Consider the following 17935-nt stretch of genomic DNA (forward strand, 5'->3'; position numbering starts at 1 on the left):
TCCTGGACCTGCCCGTCCTCGCCCAAAATGGCGCCGGAATAAATGGGACTCGTAACTCCTTGTTGTGTACTGGTTGCTGAACCTTGAAATCACGAGATACGTATGCAGTTTTGAAGCACATGGCGGGCGGGGACGAGAATTGATTGAATATTTCGACATCCCTATTGATATTAAGTTCTGATGTGTTATTGATTACTGTACTATTGAAAGTTCGAATTAACGTCACCCATGGTACTTGCCCGCAAATATATATCTAGATAATTTTATTGTAACTGGCTCTGTCGTATTTTAATTATAAAATGTACGTCCACCGATTCCGCAACTGTTAGACACCTTAGTTCTTGCAACCTAATGGCCCGCCCGTTACGTTCCTCTACAGTGTAAATGTCTACTCATCATATACGATTACAGTTTGCTCCGTGGCCGGCCCACGTGGTTATAGGCCCGTATTTGTATACTGACATTTTCACAATAAAGGTTTTTAAAAGAAAACATGGTAGTAGTATTTACATTGGTAAAGTTTTTAATAATAGTCACTGTTTTCGAATCAGTAAAAGGCAAGTGAAATAAAGCAGTCCAATTACATGAAGGGTAAAAGGTATAATACGCAGGAACGCAGTAAAGATAAATGGTCAAGGGCTGTTGTGTTTCTACTTCTGCAACATAAAGTGATCGATAAGAATCTGATATTCAGGCGTATCGGCGACTAAGACAGCAGGCCGAGCCTCTTTTGCTCAACGGCTCCGTCATGGGACGAAGAAACGTCCTTTTTCTCGAAAAAGGAATATATTTTACTTGCAGGACAGTTGTAAATTTTCCGGGAAAGTACATTAGCCTGGAACATTATAACATATGTTTAAGAAAAAATAATGTTCGAAAGTAATAAAAAGCATAATTTTTAGGTCATATGACCAAGCCTTTCATCATTAGAATAAGAAAAGTAAAATGAACCAATGAGAAGTTTTATTAACAAGTCACATGACCTGTTATGCTTACGTTATGCGCTGCGCGCCGCGCCCCAGATCGCTTCCGGGAAGCTGCGCTTCGCGCACCGGAGCACTTCCGGATGCGCTAACGCGGCGCGTCATATGACGCATTACGCGACAACGCAGGTCCAGAATATAGTCAAAATGTCTCCACCAACCAGCGGTCGGAACACAACCCCTTTCAGCAGGCTAAATAGTTCTGTTAAATGACAACAGAAGGGACAGGCAACAAGAACCATCAGTCAAAGAGGGGAGGGCAAGTTCTTCTCTACCGGGTCACGTTGGGGCGCTACCGGAACTGATCGAATTGGTAGTCTAAAGTGTGTCTGGATGTTTCAGACTGAAGCTGGCGTTAGCATGAGAGCACCACCATTTCGTAGCTCCGTCGTGGCCATTCCACGAGCAATCATGCTAGCCGCTCCCCACCAGAAGCCTGCGGGAGTCGGGGGCCCCCAAGACTTTTGTAGAATCTTCAAGGCTGAGGGGACGCTTTCGAGAATGGAGCCGAAGCTCTAGCAGACAAGTGTCCGAGTTCCAAGGTGTCGCAGGCCCATTTTAGTGGACCACGCCCAAATCTGAAGAGCCGGCCGCCATTTTGAGAGTCCTGTGGCAGCCGCCTATCGCTGCACCGCAAGAGCGGGAGCAACTCAAGTACATGGTGAGGGAGACGATGTAGTCGAAAGAGCGGGCGGTAAACAGCTGAATAGCGGAAGAGGCACAGTGTAGCAAAAGCGGGCGGAATGGCAACTGAAACGGTAAAGGGGCGCCCCACTACAGCGTGTCTTTAGGTGAAACGGATTGTGGGACAAGGTCAAGAATGGAAGAGTCACCAAAAGGCAAAAAGTTCCGCTTGACCCCGGGAGCCGGCCACCTATGTCGGGGACGATCTCAGCCCACACCAGGGCAACACGACTTGCGGAGGGGGCCGGAGCCAAGCGCCCCCTCCGAGTCCGCGCCATGACACCGTCACTCGGGGGCCTCCGTCAAGCGGTTCAGGGTGGCACCGCATCACATTGTTTTCAAATGCAGTCACGTCCTCAAACAGCCCCCACTTACATTGAGAATAGTGAAGCTGTAGCAAGTACAAATAGGCTTCAGACAGTGTTACAAGCACTCCTCAAAACTTTGAACTATCAGAGTGCATGAGTTTCATGCTCGATCGATTTAGCTAGCCGGATCGGGCAACAAAAAGTATAAAATAGTTATGTAAATAGTTATTTAATAAAATGTTTTACCCTGTTACTTTGCTGGTGTGTTGTATATATTTGTAATATTTGCATAGAGTTTATCGTTATTTTGGGCGGGGTGGGTGGCGGAGCCGAGCTGTCTTGCAGCCATCATGGTGAGGAGCTCACTTCATCTCACTAGTTTCGTATTTCTCATGAGGGGTTGTTCCTAATGTTTCTATTTTAGCGAGGTCAAAAAGAGATCCCATTAGTGGCCTACTGATTTTGCTCGATTCCTTTTGTTTTTTTACACGATTTTTCACTATCTGCAAAGACTAAACAGAGTATTGCGACTCTGTGCTTGTTTGTAAATAGAGAATGAACCAAAGAGAACCAATTCTAAAACAGTAAATGCTTGGATAACAATCAATCAAATGGAGAGAGAAGCAGGCACGACGGATTACAACGGGGGCAAAGGCCTGCGTTAACTACCCTTCACTATCTGCAAAGAGAGAGTACTCCTAATAGAAATGAGGGGGAGGGGGGGGGCAGCATTCAAAGCAGATCAGTGTGCATAAACACGAAAATGTTTTTACTTACCACGTACTTGACATTCGACAGCTTATGATATTTGCTATTAAAAAAACATTGAAATTCACTGAAAAAACCATAGGTTAGAGACCATATATAGTTAGGAATTAGCATTTAAAAAACCTTGAAAATTCACTGAAAAAACCATAGGTTATAGACCATATATAGTTAGGGATTAGCATTTAAAAAACCTTATTTTACTCACACAAAACCATTGAAATTCCATATATAGTTAGTTGCACTAACTATATATCGCGCACCCGCAATCCACTGCTGATGATGTCACATATTACATCATTCATGACATGGTCAGTGACATCACTGATGACATCACTGATGACATCTCAAATGACATCACTGATGACATCACTGAAAACAACATCCAGTAATTTTATGTTTCTGTAAAGTTTAAATATGTCTTACATATTGAAGAATGAGTGGATGTATAAGTGTCTGGATGAAGGATTTAGTACGTGCATGACTGACTGTATGAGTGAGTGATTAAATATGTCTCGCTGAGTGCATAGGTTAGTGACTAAACTGTCTTAATTTGTGCATCATTATGTCTGTTGTTCTGTAAACTGCTGCATGTGTTGATCAGTAGCTATATGAGTAACTATATGGGTTATTGATTGATTGCCCAAGTATTTGTATGGGAGACTGAGTGTGTGTGTGGCTGGCTGGGAGGTTTGTGACTCTGTGCAGATCAATGTGTACTTGTATCAGTGATTGTATAAGAGAGTAAGTATGTGTGTAGTATATGTTTGAAAATGTAAGGTGTTCTATGTTTAACTGTATAGATGAGAAAATGGAAGTGTGATTGATTCTTTACAGGACTGACTAGGTGTGTGAGTAACTCCATGGATGTGTGGCAGAGTGTGAGTGTCTGTATAGGTGTATGAGTGCATATGATAGTGTTGTAAAGATGAGTGATTGTATGTATGAATGATTGTATGGGTGAATGAGTGAATGTGTGTGTAGACGTAGGAATCAGTGAGTGCGTATGTAGTAACTAGTATTGGTGTGTCAAAGGTTTCAAAAATTATACTCTGTATTTAACACTGGGTGTAACAGAGGTTATATTAAAGTGTGAGGAGATGCATTGTATTGTCACATGAATGATATCATCAGTGATGTGATCATTGATGTCAAATGAGATGTCATCAGTGATGTCATCAGTGATGTCATTTGAGATGTCATCAGTGATGTCATCAGTGATGTCACTGACCATGTCATGAATGATGTAATATGTGACATCATCAGCAGTGGATTGCGGGTGCGCGATATATAGTTAGTGCAACTAACTATATATGGAATTTCAATGGTTTTGTGTGAGTAAAATAAGGTTTTTTAAATGCTAATCCCTAACTATATATGGTCTATAACCTATGGTTTTTTCAGTGAATATATATATATATATATACACACACACTCAGGAGTATATATAATTATCAGCAACAGCTCGCACTATCCACCCGCTTTACACGGAATCGCGGGCGCAGACCAACTTGTGTGTCAGCGTTATTTTATTTCTTCCACATCAGTCAAGACGCGTTTCGGCCATCCAAGCGGCCTTGATATATTTATAGTTAAATTGTTTAAACTGTTTAAATCCGACTTTATAAATGTGTCGATTTAACTAGAGGTATGGACACATACATACAAAGTCACATTTAAACATTTAAAGCAAACAGCACTGCTTTGAAATGAAAGATAGTAGTTAGGCAAATGAATGGGTGTGTCAAGGTGCAAATGAATGGGCGTGTCTGTCTTTTTTAGGTAGAGCTAGGCCGCGCATGCGCTGTATCTTCGAGACTTGCTAGAATCAGCATGTGGGCTTCAAGTCCATCCACTTACTTGCCATTGATTTTCATTTGTCTATGTCAATGTCCATTAAAAATCCTTGCTTGCTAGTGGTCTTTGTCCCTCCTTTCTCTCTTCTGTTCCTTTCAAAAAGCAGGAACTTAGTACTGTCTCATTCCGCTGTTGTTCTTTATCTGTTTATTTTTTTCTTGGTTTCCTGCTCTGTTACTGTTTGTCTGTGTTTAGCTTCAGCTCCCTAGCTGCTTACATTGAAATATAGCATTTTTCCTCCCACCTCCTCTTAATGCCACAGTTGTGTTACTGCTGCCTTTTCTTACTCCTTTTTTAATAGTAAACAGCGAGAGCCGGGCAGGACTGTTCCCTAGTTCCTAAGTCGGCAGCTCTGTATATTAAGCCATATCCTCTCTCTAATGAGGACACAAGGAGAGTGCTTTTTTTGCTATTGCGCTAAATTCTTGCAGGCATTCCTTTATTTTTTTTTATACCTTTTGCAAATGGCTGGCCTTAACTTCTTACCCCTCCCCTCTCAGAGCCGAATCCAGTAGTGTCTTACTAATGCTCAGCTGTCACTTGTCATCCCAGCTCCTATGCAGCCAATGCTTGTTTAACCGTGTTTCTCTGGCATTTTCTCCAACTGCTGTCTTTTCCATCTCAGGTCAGGAGTGGCTCAGAAATGAAATGGTAGGATGAGCCCGTCTCCACTTCACGGAATAAATTAAAGGTAGCAAGCGCGTGGAGGCGGAGGCTGCCATTTAGCTAACCGCACTTCGTTCAAGAAGGCCGACAGGACCACAGCTTATGAAGCACTTTTTTCTAGCCCCCTGAACTTCGTGGTGCTTTATCCTTTAAGCATGATGGTTAGGTTAGGAAAATAACCCTTAGAAATATGTTCTTGATGACTCACGTGCAGCCGCGGCCGCTGCAGGTAAGGGCGGTGAGGCCAGCTGGGGGGATTTCAAGAGACGACCATGAGGGGAAATTAATCATTTATTTAATTTTCACTCGTGATCTTCTCTCGAAATGCCTCCCCACCAGGCCCGCAGCCCCACTGCTCTTACCTGCAGCGGCTGCGGCTGTTCACGTGACACAGGAGTTCGATTAGAAAAACAACTCGAAGGACAAGTGAAACCTTTTGTCTTGTGAGAGTAGAGGCGCTTAGTAGTGCCTTACAACTCTGGTTGAAAGCTCTGCTTTTTATTGAAAATTTCCATGTTCAATAATTCCATGCAGAAAACGACAAGGGTTGCCATTACAGAAAGAAGTCTATGTACCAGGCAAAATGAAATACAGAGAACATCTTCATGCCCTGGTACATTTTATAACAGCACACATGTTCGTGCCTCAGCAGTTGCTCTAGTAGCTGTATGTTTTTAGCCTGATATTCAAATCCAGGCCAAGGCTGGCCTTGCTGACCCTTTAATGTGTAAATGGTGCTTCAGGCTGGCACACAAGTGTTTGAGGCCACCTAGGCCAAAGGTCAATATATCTACGTGGGTTCAGTGGTGATGACAACAGACTGGGGACATCAGCAGGGCAAGGTAGATGTAAGTGTGCCATAATCTATCTAGTGCGATTGTTTATTTCATGTAGCATTTAGTGTCACGTGAGCATACACCACTGGTCCAGCCGCACTCTCAGGGGCCACTAACCCCCAACACCTGAAACATAAATTGTTTTCCATTTCCAACATATATATTATTTTTCTCACCCCAGGAAGGGAGGCTGGGGCAGTGTGCCAATTCCATTAGTAACACAGATTGGACTTTGATTTTGAACTATTAATTAAAATAGAAATATGCCAATGACAGAGCAAGAAGCGCAAGCCCAGGCTGGGCGGAGTGGGAGCACCATTAGGAGGTGTTTGCCCCTTGCTTCTTTTCCACCTGAGCTTTGAAGCTTCTTAGTTTCCAAGTGTATTGCACTAGCTTGCAAGATTATTCTATTCCTCAAATAGTACTATCACGAATGTGTAATATTTGGATCCAAGTACTCGATGTGTGGGAGTACAGATGTGCTAGTGAACCTGAGACCTAAGGAACTACGATTGAGGATATCGACATATGGTGATATGTCTGGGTTTGGCTGCCATATTTTTGGCTTTGCCAATGATTGTTTTCTTTCATCATTGCGTTTACTTTTGGGGGTGTTGATGGACCCTCGTCTATATAAAAAATGCCTAAATGCAAAAATATAATTTCATCTCATAAGCACACATTGCCATAGTAACCGCTAGTTGTAAGGGAACTACTTTGTGTGCAGAAGGGCTCCTTGAAAAGATGAAGTTAGCAATGCCTGAAATTGGTTGGCCAAGTACCCCATGATGTGTGCTGTAGAGGGCAGATGAAAAATGTGAACAACACAACAACAGACCAGTGGATGAAGAATGATGACTGAAAGCTACTGTAAGTAAATACATTATATATATATTTGAAGTAAAATCAAATGTCTTGGCTAACGCAAGACCTAACTAGCATTGGCAAATGTAGCACTCATGTCGTTTTACGTGATTTTTAAGAAGTGTATTGCATTAATGAGAAAATAATTCCATTCAAGAGTAATTTGTCTTTATTTTGGGTAGATGTATAAAATGACAAACCAAGAAGAATTGCCAGTAACCAACAATCTACTGCTGGTAAACCTTCTCATTTTCTTACTGCATGAGCTGTACATTTATACAGTGCAGTAATGATGCTACATATGGCATGAAGAATTATCCAAGATATTTATTAAGATTTTTAATGAACGGCAATAGTTAGGAAGGATTACAACTATGGTAGTGAACTTGAGACCCCAGGAATTACAGTTGAGGACATCAGTATATGGCAATAGCTCATTAGGTGCTGAAATTCTCCATGATATATTCCATCTTTCTTATGTTTAGGGAGATAGCCAGGGGACAGATATGAATGTTGTTTTGTTTCTCAATCAATCAATCAGGTTTCTTATTAAGCGCTATATTCAACTACTAGGAGTCAAGAGGGGTAGAAAAGACTGGATCGCCCTCCACTCAATCAAACACTAATCAAAAAATGACCCAGTCCTCAAGGCAACGCAGAAATAAGTCAGGCTGTAAACAGTTCTAGATCGTCCAGAGAGCACTCTAGTTATATCTCTATTCATAGAGATTATACCACCGTTTCAGGCTGTTGCCAACGTTAAAAATTGAGCCCATCTCTGATAAACAGAAAACCATCCAACACAATACAGACATTCACTCAAAGGGACAACATTTAGGAAAAGGTGTGAATAGCTAGATGACACCTCACGGGCGCACCACCAATGGGGCCCATGGTTGGTACTCACCAGGTTAGCCCTGTTCTCATCATCGGTGTCAAATAGCTTAACGAAAACGTGTCCAAGACCCAAAGTAAGAAAAATAACAGTGAATGGTGCAGTGTACAAACAACATATATGTGACACAAGACTAACAGCGTTCAACATATAACACACACTAAACTGCGCAGCAAGATATTACTCGTACTTTATTGATATCTTTTTGTTGCATTGCAGTTCAACATGTAATATAAAAGGGTGAGATATGAATACTACCTATCGCCTCATACTCAACCCGCAGCCGACATGTTTCATTGCCTTAGGTATAATATCAGGCAATTTCTTCAGGGCCAACGTATATTTACGATGTCACTGCCAGCGGTACTGTGCTTCTAAATGCTAGATAAGACATTTGCTTTCATACCGTTACCGCTCTGGCTCTGTGCAAAAATCTCAGACCCCCTTCCGATCGGTAAGTAGGGTCCCGCCTCCCTTCCTGAGGTGCTCGCGGAGGTCCTGCAAACGGCGTTTCCTTGGCTCCGGTGTTGAGGAAACGCCGTTTGCAGGACCTCCGCGAGCACCTCAGGAAGGGAGGCGGGACCCTACTTACCGATCGGAAGGGGGTCTGAGATTTTTGCACAGAGCCAGAGCGGTAACGGTATGAAAGCAAATGTCTTATCTAGCATTTAGAAGCACAGTACCGCTGGCAGTGACATCGTAAATATACGTTGGCCCTGAAGAAATTGCCTGATATTATACCTAAGGCAATGAAACATGTCGGCTGCGGGTTGAGTATGAGGCGATAGGTAGTATTCATATCTCACCCTTTTATATTACATGTTGAACTGCAATGCAACAAAAAGATATCAATAAAGTACGAGTAATATCTTGCTGCGCAGTTTAGTGTGTGTTATATGTTGAACGCTGTTAGTCTTGTGTCACATATATGTTGTTTGTACACTGCACCATTCACTGTTATTTTTCTTACTTTGGGTCTTGGACACGTTTTCGTTAAGCTATTTGACACCGATGATGAGAACAGGGCTAACCTGGTGAGTACCAACCATGGGCCCCATTGGTGGTGCGCCCGTGAGGTGTCATCTAGCTATTCACACCTTTTCCTAAATGTTGTCCCTTTGAGTGAATGTCTGTATTGTGTTGGATGGTTTTCTGTTTATCAGAGATGGGCTCAATTTTTAACGTTGGCAACAGCCTGAAACGGTGGTATAATCTCTATGAATAGAGATATAACTAGAGTGCTCTCTGGACGATCTAGAACTGTTTACAGCCTGACTTATTTCTGCGTTGCCTTGAGGACTGGGTCATTTTTTGATTAGTGTTCTTATTAAGCGCGACAACTCACCAGTAAGTGTCTCACGGGGTTTTCAGTTGTTCAGTTGATGAGCCAGGTCTTGAGGTCCTTCCTGAATTGATGTAGTGGCGGACATTGCCTGAGGTGCAGTGGTAGGGAGTTCCAGATCTTTGCAGAAAGGAAGGAGAAGGATCTACAGCCAGCCGATGTTTTCAGATCAGTGGGGTAGTGGCCAGGGCCGGATGGATGGAGTGTAGGTGTCTGGTTGGTGTGTAGAAGGAGAGTTAGTGGTTGGAATATTCGGGTCCGGTGTTGTGCAGGGCTTTGTAGGCATGCATGAGGAGTTTGAAGTGGATTCTTTTGTTGATAGGAGCCAGTGGAGGTCTTTTAGGTGACCAGAGATGTGGTTTGGGTGGGAGATGTCCAGGATAAGTCTGGCAGAGGCGTTCTGGAGGTGCTGCAATTTCCTTTAGAGATTTTGGGTCATGCTGTCGTTGAGTGCATTGTCGTAGTCGAGCTTGCTGCTGATGAGCGCCAGGGTGACCATTCTACTGGACTCTGTGGGGATCCATTTGAAGATCTTTTGGAGCAGGCAGAGTGTGTGGAAGCAGGAGGACAATACGGCATTTATTTGGCGGTTCATAGAGAGCGAGGATTCGTGGATGACATTGGTGAGTGGTCGTTGGGTGTGGGGGGTTCCGAGTGCTGCTGGCCACCAGGAGTTGTCCGAAGCAGAGGGAGTGGAGCTCAGGGTAAGGACTTTGGTTTTGTCCGAGTTGAGTTTTAGGCAGCTCTCCTTCATCCAGGCGGCTACAGCCTTCATCCCGTCATGGAAGTTGCTCTTAGCAACTGTAAGTTTATCGGTGAGGGAGAGGATCAGTTGTGTGTCGTTGGCGTAGGAGATGATGTTGAGTCTGTGGTTTTCGACGATGGCTGTGAGCTGGGCCACGTAAATGTTGAAGAGGGTAGAGCTTAGGGAGGAGCCGTGGGGGACTCTAAAGGTGATCTCTGTATGATTTGAGGAGAACTGTGGGAGCCTGACTCTCTGGGTTTGGCTGGTGAGGAAGAAGGGGATCCACTCTATCCCTTTGCTGCGGATGCCGGCATTGTGGAGTCTTGTGCAGAGGTTGTGGTGGGAGACGTGTTGAAGGCAGCAGAGAGATCCAGGAGGATGACAGCTGCGGTTTCGCCTTGGTCGAGGAGAGTGTGGATGTCGTCAGTTGCGGCGAGCAGTGCAGTCGTGGTGCTGCGGTTGCTTCTGATGCCTGATTGGGAGGGGCCCAGGGTGTGGTTTGTCTGAATGAATTCTGTGAGTTGAGCGTGGATGGCCTTCTTGATGACTTTTGGCTGGTAAGGGAAGTAGAGAGATGGATCTGTCGTTCTTGAGGCAGAGGGTTTCTTCCACAGGGGGTTGATCTCTGCGTATTTCCGGTCTTCAGGGAAGGTGGAACAGTCGATGGAGCAGTTGATGATGTGGCTGAGTTCAGGGGCAATGGCAGCGCCTGTTCAGTTAAAAATTGGTGGGGCAGGGGACCAAAGGGGGCCCAGAATGGATAGTGTTCATGATTCTTAGGGTGTCGTCAGTGGTGAGGGTGGTCCAGTTGAGCAGTGTTGGCTGGAATCTGGAGCATTTCGATTCAGTGTTTACGGTTGTGGTGGGTGGGCCCTGACTTTTGAAACTGCCGTAGATGTCGAAAATCGTGCAGTAGAAGAGGGTGGCGAGGTTGTCGCAGTGATCTTGGGAGGGGGGATGTCTGTTGTGTTCGTGTAGGGTTTGTTGAATTCTTCGGTGAAAAGGTTTTGCTGTTGTGTGCATTGGCGTTGATGCATTCCTGAATGGCAGTTTTCCTGGTGGATCTGATATAGTGTTTTTTTGGTGACTGCGGTCGTTAAAGGCTGCGTGATCCGCCAAGGTCTTGCTGCTCCTCCTTCTTCTTTTGAGCCATCTGCAGGTGCGCCTGGACTCTTGGTTGCCAGTGGTTGTCCTAAGGGGGGCCAATGTGTTGGCGCAGTTGGAGATCCATCAGTGGAGGTTGCGTGCTGAGGTGCTGGCAACTATGGTGGTCGGCGTTGGGGCTTTGCTGAGGAAAGTGGCAAGTTGGTCTTTGGAGATCTTGTTCCAGCTTTTGCCCTGAACACAGTGGTGTTCGTGGGTTTGGTGAAGGAGTAGTGGACGCAGTGGTGGTCTGTCCAATGTAGTCTGCAGGAGTGACTGATGGAGATGCTGTTGCCTACGGAGAAGATGGTGTCGAGCGTGTGTCCTGCTGAGTGTGTTGGGGAGGAGAGCAGTAGTTTCAGTCCGATGGTGGTGAGGTTCTCTAGTAGGGACGATGTGTTGTGGTCAACGAGGTTGTCCACGTGGAAAATTGAGGTAGGTAGTCCTTTGAGGCAAGAGTGTGGTGAGGGCTGAAGTCGTCTATGGCTTTGCTGAAGGGGGGATGAGGTCTGGGTGGTCTGTAGACAAGGTTGCCGTGGAGGGTGGCCTTTGGGTTGGTCTGGATTTAAAAATGGAGGTGTTCCATGTTGGGTGAGTGGTCTTCATAGCTGGTTGTGAGGTGAAGGGGGTTTTTGTGTACGATGGTGATGCCTCCCCCAACCGGTTGGTGCGGTCCTAGTAGATGAGTTTGTAGCCATCAGGGATGGCAGTTGTGATGTTCAGGGCTGAGGTGGGGTTCATCCAGGATTCCGCATAGAAAGCGATGTTGGGAGAGTGGAGTCGAGCAGATCCCAGATCTCCATGCCATTAGGTAGTATTGGGGAAGGAGGAAGGCTGGTCTGCTGGGAGGCCAGAAACTGTGCTGGCAGGTGGGCAGAACTGTGTGGAACAAGCCACAGTGAGGGCGGAAAGGGGTACACCGAGGAGGGGAAAGGGAAATAAATATGTGAACTAATAAGCAAAAATAAGGGCAGAACAGGCAATGAAGGTAAAAAACTCGTCAGGAAAAAGCAGAAAAATTAAAGACAGAATAGGGCTATAAGAGAAAGCAACAGCAGAACAGAACAAGAGACAGGCTCACCACTGGGCCACCAGGGATGAGGTGCAGGCGGGAGCCTGCAGGTGGAGGAGGGCCTCAAACTCAGAACCTAGGACTCAGAGGGCAGGCCACTACTAGGTGGAGCTGCACGGTGGCAGAAGCAATGCACGCTGACAAGGTCCGTGAGGTCGGTTCTAGGATATGAGTTGTAAATAGTACCATAATCATGGTAGTCTTTGGATCAAATGACTCAATGCATGGAATTACAACTGTGCTAATGAACCTGAGACCCTAGGAATTACGACTGAGGATAAGAACATATGCCGTTATCATATTTTGTTGAGCCGTTATCATATTCTGTTGAGAACTCCAAAGAATAACAGGCATTGGCAAAGTCAATAGTTCTGGCTTTGGCAACATCCTTTTGGGTTTGCCATTTCTTGTTTTGTTTCGTCATTGCTTTTGTAAAACTTTATTGTTGGGGGAGCTGCTGAACCCACTGGATTAATCAATTAGTGGGAGAAAATAAATGGCAGGAACTAATGGAAACTTGTTATCGAGGAACATGGCTTCATCATGATCAGGGCCGGACTGGCTACCGGGCAGTTTAGAAAGCTGCCGAGCTGCTGGCTGATTTCACTGCGGTGGGGGCTGATTTCGTTCATGGAGACCTGCGTGTGCTTCGAAACAATTAATGCAAAACGAATTTCGTTTAGCACACAAACGAAATCACCCCCCAGCTCGGCAGCTTTCTAAACTGCCCGGTAGCCAGTCCGGCCCAGATCATGATCACCATCTACAACAGGCATTCGCATAATCAATATGTCGTTTGCAATTTAAACCCTGACTAAAACATTTAAAAAAGGCTTCTTTAGTGAAAAGATCTTTGCAATGCGTTTATGAGATGAATAATTTCGTGTGTTATGACTCATGTACTTTGGAGATATATTAAAGTCCCTCGCGGATTTCAAAGCAGGTGGTTGAAAGATACGGGAAACATCCTTTACAACGCAACTTTTACCACGCAGTGCCTTTACGACGCAACTTTTACAACGCAAACCATTACAACGCATTGTGCTGGGGGGCGCTCTAGAATAGGGAATGTGTTTAATGTACTATCCAACACCTTCCCTACTATCCACGGGGACTGGAGTTGGAATAGTAAATTAAACAATTCACTATCCAGCGCCTAAAAGCACTATGCGTTGTAATGGTATGCGTTGTAAAAACAGCGTTGTAAAAGCATGCGATGTAAAAGCATGCGTTGTAATGTCATACATCCAATGATACACCAAACAGCCACTAGCACGAGGTGAGGGAGAAATTCTCCTATCGGTGGAGCCAATAGCCACTTTATGTAGGTTTTAAAGAATTAATAACAAAAGGTGAGCCTGACAGACCTAAAAATGTTATTCTGAGTTTAATGAGCAAAGCAAGCCAAATTCAGTTCCTCCATATTTAAGACTGAGCTAGTCCTATATTCTATCTCTGGGCTTAGCATTATTGGGCTCAAGTGCTTGATAATTCGAATATGTGGAGATCAAGCATTTTTAGGGAGATAATAAAGCAAGGTCAATAATTTGGGAGTATAGATTTGGGAGTTTTGGTGTGTTTGGTATCAACATGTTTTACCATGGACACAGAACGGGTAAAACCCTTTGATGAATCAGGCTTTTTGTTTTTACATAAGCTGTTTTTGTACTCTGTCGCATGCTGGGTTAGTCAGGGGCATTCTTTCTGCCTACAACACAGAGTCTTTCGGTATTAATCTTTCTTATTCTGGCCAGGGTTTTATTTAGCCTGTTTTTGAGTTGCCATGGATTAATTGCATTATATTAAAGACCTCTATATGTTCATTGTGTGATGCTGTGGCTATATTCCTCCGACTACATTGAGTTGTTCCACCTGCGGCTAGAAAAATATAGACAGCAGTCACTCCAAAAAAAAAAAAGAAAATCAAACTTTAATAAGTAAGTGGGTGGCAAAATGTTACTTTTCCTAAGGCGGCAAACTTCGGTGCACTCTCCTTGTTCTTCCTGCAGCACAGATTCAACTTTATAGGTAAATATTATTGAGAATGTAGTGTAGACATCGTCTTTCGCTGTTCTGTTCACATCAGTGTTCCTTGATGATGACACATACTAAAGTATTAATGCCTGAGGACCACACTTTGCGTTGAGTGGCAAACAATCCTCCTACCCGGTGATGGAATTTAATTCCACCTATGGTGTATACTCTAACTGTAGAACTTATTTTTGAAATCAATGGATTTTCTATTACCACATAATTCAATAAGCATTGGCAACGCCAGTAGGCGTGGCTTTGGCAAGTTATGATGTGAAAATTCTGTTGCTTTTTTATTGAATGCTTCTGCCACAAAAAAATTAAAAAAAATAGAAAAACGTAAATGTGGCTGCAACATGCTTGCATTAAAAATGTCACATTTAAATATCATTCACTGATGTAATCATTTCGCTAGAGATTTTTTTTAAATACAAGCCTGTCGTTGATGCTATACAATTTATTGTTAATATTAGTGTTATTTGTGAAGAAGAAAAGAATTAACAACCATGTAACCAAGCACTCAAATCTCAGGCAGCTACAATGTTTCTTAAACACTTCCTAACTTTAAAAAGGAGACAATAAAAATCACTATATAACTAGACACCCAAAGTGCAGCGTGCAGACAAATAAGCAGCTGATATTTAAGTTAATTAAAAAAAATGTAAACGCAGTTTAAGCCAGCTTTGTCACAAATGAGAAAGGAACTACTTTTAGCAGATGTAAACAGTATGTCCAGGCTTTGGGCAGTCACTTAAAGTGAAGGGGATAAAGGGGTGAATGTTGCTGACTCATTGCCCCATACAGTATCCTGTGATGGACTGAAGGAAAATGTAAATGACAATTTAATAGACCAGTGGATGGATGAAACCCTCTGACCACCGGCCCCTCTACATATGTATATTATGAATGACTTTTTTGGGAAAACAGTAGTCTGGTGAGGCAGCTAAAGCTGTCTCAGTGCCCGACGTACAAATCAGGCTCGTGCTCATTTCATATTTATCCGCTCATAGACTATATTCCGAAACAGTTTCATGATTATTTACAATCATTTACAATCATCTAAGATTGTTCAACTGTAAACTAATGTACCTACTTCCAGTTACCTACTATAATTCACTGCCACCTTTTTCCTGCTGGTAAATTTTTAAGGAATATTTATTATTTTAACACGGCCTTACAAGCATCCAGTGATTGCATTCAGTGGGCTACCGCATATGTATTACATGCCTTTGGGGTATGTTACAACGAAATGTGCCCACAAGCTTTGGCTTCTGCCTCCAATGGCCATTCTACTTTCATTAGCAGTCCGGAAACTAAAATCCCCAACAAAACGGTCTGCACCAGTAATGGGTTACAGATTATGAAGTGGATTAATAGCCCCAAACGAATAGCATCGCTGCCGCCTTAAAAACGGTGTGCTAAGGTTTGACCAACTTTTATGAAGATCCTCGATAATTCTATTCGCAAAGTTTGACACTAAGCTTGCCAAATGCAAAGCTTCTCTCCACATAAGGAGGTAATATACACCGGGTAGCAATGCTTCTTCACTCTAATCATGCACAGCCAAGCAGGACAATGTATGCCGGATCTTTCTCTGCACGTTTACCTTTCCTGGAACATTTTTAAAATGCGCAGAAGTACTCTGTTTCTGTGGAGCATATCTTAAGAAGGGACAGTGTTGCATTGAATAAGAATTTGCGAAGATGGCGATTGGAAAAGGGAGGGGAAATTGCTGTAACTTAGTAAAGTTGCAAAGATTTCTATGGACTTCTGTGAAGATCGCAAAAAAGAATGTTCCCATCTTCAAAGAGCTCTTTCCTTCCTCCACTCCCATATTTAGAGATATTTAGACGTTACCCAAACTCTCATGAACGTTAGCTGAACTGCTCTCTCACACGGTATCGACTTCTCATGGTGATCCTATATCTGAAGTTAAAATTAGCACAAAAAACAAGCAATGTTTGCCATCTCATCCAACACTAATACAAAACAATATTTGTCAGAATATTAGCAGAAATATACAACTTCGCAGTTATTGTTAAACAAAGGTTACACACGCAGCAAAACAGGAAAATATGTCAAATTTACCTGCAACAAAGGTCAGTAGATGCAGCTGCACGAGCATGGCTTTCTTTAAAGACATGACGAAGGTTCTTTCATTGCCCCTCGGTGGCTCCTTGATCAGCAATGGATTAAAGTATCAGTGATCGACCAATTGGCACTCAGTGTATGACTGACTGAAATCTATCAATATTCACGGTAATCACCGTTTGACCTCTTCAGTGTTCGTCTTGTCCCTCTCTTCTCAGCCTGCAAACTGCTTGAATGTGAATAATCGACAGTTTACCATCGAGAGAATTAATGTGACGGATAAAAATTGAGACAGTAGGCGTGAGAAACAAATTACGTTTCCTGTCCTGCAAAATATGTTCAAACCACAGCAAGGGCCTCTAATCTTGCTCTTCAACAGCGATGCACTGTGGTTGCAACAGCGATGCACTGTGGTTTAAAATTAGATGTACATAGCTGCCAAGTTTTCAGTTTGCTGATGTGACATTTCCATGCCTTCAGTGTATTTACGTGTGACATTTCAATTCTTGTGAATCGAAACTTTGCATGACAATTAAGATTCAGATATATCGAAGCAGTAATGTCCATGGAATGAAATCTATTTTACAAATCACCCTCCTTTACACAACAACATGTTCTGGAGACAACCTTAAAACACCTGCTACACACCTGAAGGAGTTCTGCAAGTTCAATCACCTAATTCCCTTTTCTAAAAATATTATCCTGAAATAATAATGCTACTAAAATAAACAATAAACCAGAAAGACAATACTTTTTTATCCTACAATCCTAAACGCCAGGAGTGCAGGGAGCTGCATGTTTAGTTCTGCAAACCATGAACACAGAGAGGGTAGACAAGAGTGGCAGCGAAGATTATGTAATGCACAGCTTCAGAACCATGTTTGCTTCTAAAGAGCAAAGAGATCACATGCTGTGAAGCAGCAGCAACATAGTAAGTGACCTGCTGGGTCCAAGGCCATTTACTGCAGCCAGCTCCAGTCCTCTAAGATCAGTGGCCAGTTCTCCTATGGCAAAGGTTCAATACAGGTCCCAGAATGTAAAGTGTCTTGACTCAAAGGCTATGACTGATCTTCTGACACAAAACACAAGGCCCATGGATATGCTAGGGATATGATAGGTAATTTATAGTGCACACAAGTACTCCCAAGAGTGTCCCGGCGCAATCATGAAGAGGTCGGGCGAGTGGAGGTTAGCATTACACAAAGAGCCAAGTTTTTAGTTTCTTCCTGAACAGCAGTGAGTTATCTATCGAGGGGAGCTCCATCGGGAGCTAGTTCCATGCAGAGGTGCCCAGAAAAGCTAAATATCTGCCTCCCGACCTTTGTCCCAGGTATTTTTGGACCACTGCTTGATGATTATTGGTGGAGCATCAAGGTCTGGCTGGGTTGTAGAAGCTAAATCTGGCTCTGAGGTAATCAGGGCCTGTTTGAAACAGAGCATCATGTACCAGAGTCAGAGCCTTAAATGTATTCCTCTCCCTGATGGGCAGCCAGTGAAGTACCCGCAAATGACCACTAATATGTTGTCTTTTTGGGATATTCAGCAAAAGACGCGCTGCTGCATTCTGGATCACCTGTAATTTGTCCATTAGATATTTCCGCATGTCCAAATAAAGGACGTTGCCGTTGTCCAATCTGGACGTAATCAGAGCGT

At 43.5% G+C, this 17935-nt stretch overlaps 1 protein-coding gene across 2 annotated transcripts in view; it reads right to left on the reverse strand.

Moving 5' to 3' along the window:
• The window catches only part of LOC144821811 (uncharacterized), a 221755-nt gene extending 205215 nt beyond the window's left edge, over positions 1-16540 (reverse strand). Inside the window, exon 1 of one of the 2 annotated variants that reach the window (XM_078678986.1) lies at positions 16280-16540. In XM_078678986.1, coding sequence (XP_078535112.1) covers positions 16280-16334 — 55 coding nt within the window. In that variant the 5' untranslated portion in view covers positions 16335-16540. The remainder of the gene's footprint in view (positions 1-16279) is intronic. The other variant, XM_078678987.1, reaches the window with a different exon arrangement.
• Positions 16541-17935: the final 1395 nt, after the last annotated feature.

Source organism: Lissotriton helveticus, chromosome 2_2 (assembly GCF_964261635.1).
Source record: "Lissotriton helveticus chromosome 2_2, aLisHel1.1, whole genome shotgun sequence".
NCBI classification, from domain to species: domain Eukaryota; kingdom Metazoa; phylum Chordata; class Amphibia; order Caudata; family Salamandridae; genus Lissotriton; species Lissotriton helveticus.